This window comes from Pseudophryne corroboree, chromosome 7, assembly GCF_028390025.1.
Source record: "Pseudophryne corroboree isolate aPseCor3 chromosome 7, aPseCor3.hap2, whole genome shotgun sequence".
NCBI classification, from domain to species: domain Eukaryota; kingdom Metazoa; phylum Chordata; class Amphibia; order Anura; family Myobatrachidae; genus Pseudophryne; species Pseudophryne corroboree.
Window position 1 is genome coordinate 81,535,007 of NC_086450.1, and position 10,519 is coordinate 81,545,525.

At 39.2% G+C, this 10,519-nt stretch overlaps 1 protein-coding gene across 29 annotated transcripts in view; it reads left to right on the forward strand.

Annotated features, from left to right (window-relative positions):
• The window catches only part of TTN (titin), a 302,099-nt gene that overhangs the window by 240,935 nt on the left and 50,645 nt on the right, over positions 1-10,519 (forward strand). For all 29 annotated transcript variants that reach the window (XM_063933349.1, XM_063933371.1, XM_063933359.1 and 26 more), the window contains 18 exons: positions 127-429; positions 551-826; positions 923-1,222; positions 1,594-1,896; positions 1,989-2,288; positions 2,783-3,070; positions 3,166-3,462; positions 3,899-4,201; positions 4,300-4,605; positions 5,224-5,511; positions 6,832-7,122; positions 7,230-7,517; positions 7,618-8,208; positions 8,299-8,403; positions 8,585-8,782; positions 8,861-9,157; positions 9,252-9,839; positions 9,938-10,240. In XM_063933349.1, the coding sequence (XP_063789419.1) occupies positions 127-429; positions 551-826; positions 923-1,222; positions 1,594-1,896; positions 1,989-2,288; positions 2,783-3,070; positions 3,166-3,462; positions 3,899-4,201; positions 4,300-4,605; positions 5,224-5,511; positions 6,832-7,122; positions 7,230-7,517; positions 7,618-8,208; positions 8,299-8,403; positions 8,585-8,782; positions 8,861-9,157; positions 9,252-9,839; positions 9,938-10,240 (5,625 nt within the window). The remainder of the gene's footprint in view (positions 1-126; positions 430-550; positions 827-922; positions 1,223-1,593; positions 1,897-1,988; positions 2,289-2,782; positions 3,071-3,165; positions 3,463-3,898; positions 4,202-4,299; positions 4,606-5,223; positions 5,512-6,831; positions 7,123-7,229; positions 7,518-7,617; positions 8,209-8,298; positions 8,404-8,584; positions 8,783-8,860; positions 9,158-9,251; positions 9,840-9,937; positions 10,241-10,519) is intronic.

A 10,519-nucleotide genomic window follows, 5' to 3' on the forward strand; every position in this document is an offset into this window, starting at 1 on the left:
TGGATAACAGATAAATGTAAACTCTCTTGTTAGGAATTTGAGGTTGTATACAATGCGACTTGAATTGTCAACAAAGGAATGATCACAACTAATGCCTGTTTCTAACAATTTTCAATGTATTTACAGGTGAGCCAGATCCACCTAAAAAGCTTGATGTCACAGAAATGACAAAGAACAGCGCCACATTGGCTTGGCTCCCACCTCTGCGAGATGGGGGAGCCAAAATTGATGGCTATGTTATAAGTTACCAGGCAGAAGGACAGCCAGAGAACAACTGGACCCAATATTCTGTCGTAAAAGACCTGAATATCGTGGTTGTTGGACTCAAAGAAGGCACAAAATACAAATTCAGAGTTGCTGCCAGAAATTCTGTTGGCGTGAGCTTACCAAGAGAGGCTGATGGATTATTTGAAGTCAAGGAACAGCTTTGTAAGTAAAATATATAATTAACCAGACATGAATGAGTCTTTAGCATTCAAATAATTATTAGGCCCTACAATAAAATGAAAGAACACATGAACATACTTGATTTCTTATATGTATTTTACAGTGCCACCTAAGATCTTAATGCCTGAAGTGATTACTATCAAAGCAGGACAGAAACTTAGAATTGAGGCACAGGTTTATGGAAAACCAATTCCTGTTTCAAAATGGTTGAAAGCGGACGCCGATGTCATGCCATCAAGCCGTCTAGCTGTGCACAAAGGACAGAATACCACAGTTCTTATAATAAAAGATGTTACAAGGAAAGACAGTGGCTTCTATGCTCTGTCTGCAGAAAACAGCAGTGGCATTGCTTCCCAGAGAATACGTGTAATAGTAATGGGTATGTAGGAATCACCTATAGTCCTTTCTTCCTAGAGAAGAAAAAAGAAAACCAAAACTAATAATTTGTTTTTTGTTTTTTTGTTTTTTTTTACAGATATCCCAGGTCCACCAGAAGCACCGTTTGAAGCTTCAGAAATAGATTCTGATGCTTGCACACTCTCATGGCACTTGCCCCTTGAAGATGGTGGCAGCAACATAACCAACTACATTGTTGAAAAGTGTGATGTAAGTAGAGGAGACTGGATTACGGCCGTATCATCAGTCACCAAAACTAGTTGCCGTGTCGGAAAACTGATCCCAGGACAAGAATATATATTCCGTGTCCGTGCTGAGAATCGTTTTGGAGTTTCAGAGGCAATCACATCAGATCGTGTTCTTGCTAAATTCCCATTTGGTAAGGAACATTTGTGGCATCTCACTGACATGCTAACTTCATATAAAGTGGATTTGTCACTTTCTCATAAAATGACAGTGACAAGAATAAAACTTTTAAACAAAGATTGTAAATAACTGTGTGTTAATCTATATTTTATTACATTGAAATATATACTGTAAATGCCCATGGCATTAAAGGGAGTAGTGGGATTACAGCAAGTCATATAAGTAAAATAAATAAATAAATATATATATATAGTATTTTATTAGTACCATGGTGCAATGTTAAGGTTCTCATATGATGCACTACTGAATCATAAAACACTAGTTCATGTGATCAAGTTCCCTTTAAGTGAAATATAAAATAACTTTATATTTTAACATTTACAGATGTACCTAGTGAACCAAAGAATGCCCGAGTTACCAAGGTCAACAAAGATTGCATATTTGTTGCATGGGATAGACCGGATAATGATGGCGGAAGCCCCATTACAGGTTATGCTATAGAACGCAAGGAAAGAAATAGCTTGCTGTGGGTGAAGGCCAATGATACTGCAGTGCGGTCAACAGAATATCCATGTGTTGGTATGATTGAAGGCTTGGAGTACACTTTCAGAATTTCTGCCCTAAACAGGGCTGGATCTAGCAAGCCTAGCAGACCCACTGAATATGTGACTGCAAGAACACCAGTTGGTATGTAGGATATAAATTAAATTCTAGTTAAAATTCTTTACAACACTGCTATGTACATTGAGCAAATTTAACGTATCAATGTTGATTTACAGATCCTCCTGGAAAACCAGAAGTTATTGATATCACCAGAAGCACTGTGTCACTTGTCTGGACTCGGCCAAAGCATGATGGTGGCAGCAAAATAATTGGCTATCTTGTGGAAGCCTGCAAACTTCCAGGTGAAAAGTGGGTGAAATGTAATACCACAGCTTCCCAAATTCCAACGGAAGAATATACTGTCACCGACTTGGAGGAAAATGAGCGATACCAGTTCCGAGCAATTGCCAAGACTGCCATCAACACTAGCAGGCCATCTGAACCTTCAGATCCAGTTACTATTCAGGCAGAAAATGGTATGTAAGCATGCACGCTTTTATAGAAAACGTAAATAAGACAACTTACGTAGGGGTAATAATGTATTTAGAAGCACTGAACTTGATAGCGGCAGCTAACATACTGTATTTATATATCATATTCTCACAAATGGCCTATTGCCATTGACATGGTAATGTATTAACAGTCAATTAGTGGGGGTGAATTTACTAAGAAACATTTTTCAAAGCTGCCGCCTCTTCCTTATTTTTTACTCCAGTATTTAAAGGTACAATAAAATTAAATACAAAAGTAGTATTTATTATTGTTGTCCCTTTAACTCAAATTGGTAAATTAACCTCATTGCAAGAATAGCCCTGATTTAAATAACCTAGAATCAACTAAAGGTTTAATTTTACGCTGGTCTGTAGTAGACAGTTATAAAAAAGCACTAACATAGTTATATCTGGGGGAAGGGGGGGGTTCCATTTTATGGTGGATGCTAATTTCAAGTCTGTGACATTATTCTTTGCAGTTCCACCCAAGATCGATCTAAGCATACAGATGAAATCTCTCATCACTGTTAAAGCTGGAGCAAATGTATGTCTTGATGCTCAAGTATTCGGCAAACCAATGCCAACAGTCTCCTGGAGTAAGAATGGAGCAGAAGTAAAGCCAGCTGAGGGTATAAAAATATCCTCCAAGAGGAACCTCTTCCTATTGGAGTTGTTCAGTGTTAACCGTAAGGAAACAGGAGAATATACTATTGTAGCTGAAAATGCAAGTGGCTCTAAGTCAGCAACTATCAAGCTTAAAGTCCTCGGTAAGCCAGCTGTTCCTGATTTTCTTGTATCATAGTGTATTTTGAAGAAATGATGGAGACATAGGTGTCATGGTCTTTTTATTCTCTTGATTCAGATAAACCCGGACCTCCTGCTTCTTTTAAGATAAATCACATGTATTCTGATCGTGCCATGCTTAGCTGGGAACCTCCTCTTGAAGATGGTGGTTCTGACATCACAAACTATGTGCTTGACAAACGTGAAACCAGCCGTCCTAACTGGGCACAAGTAACTGCAAATATACAGACAACCAGCTGCAGTGTGGAGAAGTTGATTGAAGGACATGAGTACCAGTTCCGCATTTCTGCTGAAAACAAATATGGTGTTGGAGATCCTGTTTATACGGAATCTGTCATTGCTAAGAACCCATATGGTAAGACAGATCACAATGTATAACATTAATGTATAATGGCACCTTCTAGTTTCACATTTTATATAGCAATAATCCCCATTGAGTAAACGTTTTTCTTATTTTTCTTAATATGTATGGATAACTTAAAACCTTTCAGCACTGACTGTAGGTTATAACACTGACTGTAGGTTAAAAATGAAAACATTATGATTTCAAAATGTAAGTACAGCAGAATACTTGTTAAAAATAATTCTATTGTGGATATAAAATTGTATGCACATATCCGTTAATGTTAAACTAATATATAATCTAAACTACCTAAGACTACAAGACATCATATAACTAACTAATGGTTTAATCACAAATTTTATCATAACAAACAAACAATATTACAAACAATACAGATTGAATTTTCATAAAATTTGATGTGAATTTCACATTCGATTCTTCTTTGCAGATGCACCGGGACAATGTGATCCCCCTGTAATAAGCAACATAACAAAGGATCATATGACTGTTAGCTGGAAAGCACCAGCTAGCGACGGAGGGTCTCCAATTACTGGATATTTGCTTGAAAAGCGTGATACAAAGTCTTTCAACTGGACTAAGGTAACCAAGAAGCCTGTCATGGAAAGGACAGTTAAAGCAACTGGACTCCAAGAAGGTACTGAGTATGAATACAGAGTCACTGCCTTAAACAAAGCTGGACCAGGCAAGCCTAGCAACTCATCAAAGGCAGTAATTGCTCTTGAACCTCAGTGTAAGTGCTAGAATCACCATAATGAAGGCTAATTCTATAAAATGTGTATATTTGTTTGAATGAGCATCATCATAATGTTATGTATGTTTAATTACTAGATCCACCTGGGCCACCTGCATTCCCTAAGGTTGTTGATACAACCCGCAGCAGTGTAAGTCTGTCCTGGAGCAAACCGGCCTATGATGGTGGCAGTCCCATAATTGGTTATCTGGTTGAAGTTAAAAGAGCTGACACAGACAACTGGGTGCGATGCAATTTGCCCAAAAACCTGCAAGATACCAAGTACACTGTTACTGGTCTCATGGAAAACACAGAATATCAATTCCGAGTTTCAGCTGTGAATAAAATTGGTTACAGTGATCCCAGTGAAGTTCCAGACAAACATTTGGCCAAAGACATCTTAAGTGAGTTCGGTTTCTGGAACAATGGCCCTCATTCCGAGTTGATCGGTCGCAAGGCGAATTTAGCAGAGTTACACACGCTAAGCCTACGCCTACTGGGAGTGTATCTTAGCTTCTTAAAATTGCGACCGATGTATTCGCAATATTGCGATTACAAACTACTTTGCAGTTTCTGAGTAACTTCAACCTTACTCTGCCTGTGCGATCAGTTCAGTGCTTGTCGTTCCTGGTTTGACGTCACAAACACACCCAGCGTTCGCTCAGACACTCCCCCGTTTCTCCAGCCACTCCTGCGTTTTTTCCGGAAACGGTAGCGTTTTCATCCACACGCCCATAAAACGCCGTGTTTCCGCCCAGTAACACCCATTTCCTGTCAATCACATTACGATCGCCGGAGCGATGAAAAAGCCGTGAGTAAAAATACTATCTTCATTGTTAAATTACTTGGCGCAGTCGCAGTGCGAATATTGCGCATGCGTACTAAGCGGATTTTCATTGCGATGCAATGAAAAATACCGAGCGAACGACTCGGAATGAGGGCCCATGTTTAATTTATTCCTATATTTTATTTATTTTTTTAAACATAAACTGTAACATTTCTTCTTTTTACTTTTACTACAGTTGCCCCTGAAGGAGAACTTGATGCTGACCTGAGGAAAGCTCTTGTGCTCATGGCTGGTGTAACCATGAGGATTTATGTGCCTGTAAGAGGACGTCCAGCACCAAAGATTTCCTGGTCTAAACTGAATGCAAACATAAAAGAGCGACAAGGCCTCACTATTAAGTCAACAGATCATGACACTTTCGTACGCTGTGAAAATGTTAACAAGTATGATGCTGGCAAATATATCTTGACCCTGGAGAATAGCAGTGGTGTAAAGTCATACACCATTGTTGTTAAAGTTCTTGGTAAGTAGTATATGAATGTTCACTAGACACATGTTGCACATTTAATTTAATTAATAATTGCTATCATAAAGGTATTTTCTGGCTTCTGATTTTCAACTGCACAAAGTCCTTCCTGGTGAAACTGGAAGCGCATGGCTTTTCCTATTTTGGACCATTTCCCCTATGTCATATACACGGCTTTTTGTCTATAGTTTTAACCAGATTACTATATAATTATACTGGTCTTTTAGACTAGTCAATTGCTGGGACATTACTGTTGTTATTGTGCCCAGCAGTGTAGAATTGTTTATCCATCCCAGCCCCTCCCTCGATTTATCTCATCTCTGATCACCTTACAGGTTTTCACAGTTGCATTACTCTTCTGTTATCTCACCAACAGCCATCATTCCACCATCTCTCCATGTTTCTCCAGCTCTCACAACGGCTGCCATTGCTGCAGTGAGGGAGCTGCGGTACAGTAAGGACGTGTGCAAGGCTTGCGATAGCACCCAACTGTCTGCTTTTGACTGCACAAGTCAGAGACAGACTTTTAGTATGATCATTGGTGTCTGAATGAGGGGGCAAGGAGGTGGCTCATACTCCCCCTCAAAACATTTGAGAGGTGCCAGTCAATGCTGTTGGGAGAGCAGCACTCTGCACTGCCTCAGTCACATAGAACAGAGCCGTCGGGCACTATCACCCACCATGGCTTTCACAGCAGGTCTGTCCTGTAACATGTACTACTGCACATGCATGGCAATGCTGTGGGTCACTCTCCTCTGATGTCCATTAGCCACGTATGCACCCTGGGATCCTTAGACCCTGCTACAGCCACATAGGCTGTTTACCTATGCTGTACCACCACCACTTAGGTGCCAAAGCACCCTACTGCCATCACAGTGAGCTTACAGCTTAATGGTGCATACTGCACCAGATGCACTACAATGCCCAGCAACCCATGTATGCTCCAGGCTGCCACTGTATTGCTCCTGCTGGTGAGATCCCTGTATTAATATGTTTAACCCCTGCATCAGGTAGGTGGTGTGGTGGGTTACTCCATCTGCCCTTGAGGGGGCAACCTTCAGCGATTTAGGGATGCCAAAATTATATCTTGCACCCAACCTAAAAATGTTCTGACACCCCTCAGTATGATTATATAATAGGCAGAACCACTCAATGCAGAGATCACTTGTGCTAGGTAATTGATTACTCTTGAACTATGGCACCAACATGTTAATCTTTATATTCTATAACAACAGAGTATTAACAACTTTATCGTAAATTATATTGTCATATTTACATAAATATGCTCATTTTTTTCAAATTTGTTTAAAAAAATAGATACCCCTGGACCTCCAGTCAACCTTGTCATTAAAGAATCATCTAAGGACTCAGCAATGATTTCATGGGATCCTCCAATTATTGATGGTGGCAGCCCAGTAAAGAATTATATTGTTGAGAAACGTGATGCTGAAAGGAAAGCTTGGTCTACAGTCTCCACTGACTGTCCTAAAACATCCTTTAGGATCTCCAACCTAGAAGAAGGCAAAGCATACTTTTTCAGGGTGTTGGCCGAAAACGAGTATGGCATAGGTGAACCATGTGAAACTCATGATGCTGTTAAAGCTTCTGGTAAGCAATCTATTACATTTCTCACAAAAATTAAAAAATATCTGCAAAGATATCACATGCAGAAAAATGTATCTATTGTGTACAAACATTTTCAATTTTTTTTTTAGAAAAACCTGGACCAGTCATAGATCTGAAAGCACTATTTGTTTCTAAGTCATCTTGCACAATTGCATGGAAGAAACCAATAAGTGATGGTGGAAGTCGAATTATTGGGTATGTCGTGGAACATTTGACCACTGGAGACCAGTGGAGAGAAGTAATGAGGTCCAAGAATCTTCAATACACAATGAAAGATTTGACCGAAGGAAAGGAATACACCTTTAAAGTGACAGCTCAAAATGATGCTGGTTATAGCTCTCCAAGTGAAATCTCAATTGTGGCCAAGGATGATGTCGGTATGTGCCATTTGTCACAATTTGTGAAACCACTGAAAAGCATGTAATAAGTATATGAGCAATTTTCTAATAATTTATGTTTATATATTCTGTGTCCCAGTTGCACCAAATCTAGACTTGAAAGATTTACCAGATTTATGCTACATTGCCAAAGAGGGTAGCACTTTCCGTCTCAAGATCCCAGTCAGTGGAAAACCTGCACCTACAATTACATGGAAAAAAGGTGAAGATAAAGTCTTAACTGACAGCGGTAGAGTATCTGTTGAATCTACTGCAGTAAATACTACTTTAATGGTACATGAGTGCCAGAAAGACGATGCTTCAAAATACACTATTACTTTGAAAAATCCTGCTGGCACCAAGGAGTCTTCCATATTTGTGAAAGTGGTTGGAAAACCAGGCATCCCAACAGGTCCCATCAAGTTTGATGAAGTAACTGCAGATGCAGTGACCCTTATTTGGGGCCCACCTAAAGATGATGGCGGTTCTGAAATTACAAATTACATCCTAGAAAAGAGAGATTCTCTGACCAATAAATGGGTAACATGTGCTTCTGCTGTCCAGAAGACTTCTTTCAGAGTTACCAGACTCCATGAAGGAACTGAATACATTTTCAAAGTTAGTGCTGAAAATAAATATGGAGTTGGTGAAGGCCTTAAATCAGAATCTGTTGTGGCAAGGCATCCATTTGGTAAGTCAAGTTTAGCAGTTAGAACATCATAATGATTCGCACAACCATACAGAATCCAGATTATCTCATGATATTTACTATTTATTCTAGATGTACCAGATGCTCCTCCACCTCCAAAGATTGTTACAATAAGACATGATTCTGCAAATCTGACATGGGTAGATCCAAGGAAGACTGGTGGTTCACCAATAACAGGTAAAACTCTATACAAAAAGACACAACTATTCAATCTTTTATTTACTTTATTGTCTTCTCTACTTGTTCCTTACATAAGGGAAAATACATTATATGCATTGAAAGCTATTAATGGAAGTGCCTCTTTTTGTTATATACATTTTTATGTAATGTGATCTTAATGCACTGCCATTGTGTTTAGGATATCACATTGAATTCAAAGAAAGAAACAGCCTGCTGTGGAAGAGAGCTAGTTCCACTCCTCTGAGAATGAGAGACTACAGAGTTGCAGGTTTAACTGAAGGTCTAGAATATGAATTTAGAGTTATGGCAATCAACTTGGCTGGAGTCGGCAAACCAAGCCTACCATCCGAGTCAGTTGTGGCTCTTGATCCCATTGGTAAGATTATTATACATCCTTATTAGATTATCTTTAATTAGAATAAAACTGTGTTACTGACTCAGAGTTTCATTTCAGATCCTCCAGGCAAACCTGAGGTAATCAGCGTAACTAGGAGTTCAGCAACTCTGATCTGGACAGAACCAAAGTATGATGGTGGACACAAATTGGTTGGATACGTCATTGAGAAACGTGACCTACCAGCAAAGAGCTGGATGAAGGCCAATCACGTAAATGTTCAAGAATGTGCATTCACTGTCAATGACTTAATAGAAGGTGGAAAATATGAATTCAGAATAAGAGCTAAAAACACAGCAGGTGCTATAAGTCCTCCATCTGAGACAACAGGAACTGTAGTTTGCAAAGATGAGTATGGTACGTGTCAAAGTTGGTTGCCATTCAGTTCTAATGTTGTACATGTAACACTTCTTCACTGTTTCTTACCTGTCACTTACATATATCTTTGCAGAGGCACCCACTATTGTTATTGATTCAGCCGTCAAAGAAGGATTAACTGTTAAAGCAGGAGATACCATTGTCATGACTGCTACAAGCATTCTTGGCAAACCACCTCCAACATCTGTATGGTCCAAAGCAGGAAAGGACTTCAAGCCTTCTGATATTGTTCAAATTGAAACAGGTCCAACATCATCCACGCTTACTGTTAAGTATGCATCCCGTAAAGATTCCGGAGAGTACACAATTACTGCCAGCAATCCTTTTGGCACAAAAGAAGAACATGTACATGTCAAAGTTTTAGATGTCCCTGGCCCTCCAGGACCTATTGAAGTGAGCAATGTATCTGCCGAAAAAGCTACTCTCAACTGGACACCTCCTTCTGAAGATGGTGGTTCCCCGATAACTTCTTACACTCTGGAAAAGAGAGAAACCAGTCGTTTGCTTTGGACACTCGTGGCTGAAAATATTCAGTCCTGCAGGCACGTAGTTAGCAAGCTGATCCAAGGAAATGAGTATGTCTTCCGTGTATCTGCTGTAAACCACTATGGAGTCGGTGAACCTGTACAGTCTGAACCAGTTAAGATGGTGGATAGTTTCGGTATGTCATAATTCTATAATTAATAGTATAGTATAGTATCTCTAACCATTCAGGTGTTGAGTTTTACACTATAATTACATTTTATTTTATGATATTAGGTCCTCCTGGTCCTCCTGGAAAGCCGGAAGCAACAAATGTTACCAAGGACACTGTGACCATAACATGGAAGCGACCAGCTGATGATGGTGGTAGTGAAATCACTGGTTATTATGTTGAAAGAAAAGAAAAGAAAGGATTGAGATGGGTGCGAGCATCAAAGAAACCAATTTCTGACCTCAGACTTAAAGTTATTGGTCTCACTGAAGGAAATGAGTATGAATTCAGAGTGAGTGCGGAAAACAAAGCTGGTATTGGACCACCAAGTGATTCTTCTTTGCCGGTGTTAACTAAAGACATCGCATGTAAGTACTGCAATTTCACTTAATGTATGAATAACATTTTACCAATACTAAGTTATTATAATGTCTAAAGAACCAAATGTTCCAAAATATAGGTAATTCAGAAATTTCCAAAAAAAGAAAAGTATATGTGCATTACAGTAGTCAGAAAAATGTTGAGTAGAAGAATTTTAGTAATGTTGAAAGTTGATAGTGATTTTACTAGAGGCATTTAAAACCAAATGTTCAATAAGTCTTTATCTGAGATCAAAATAGTCTGACTTACACATTATTTTAATTTTT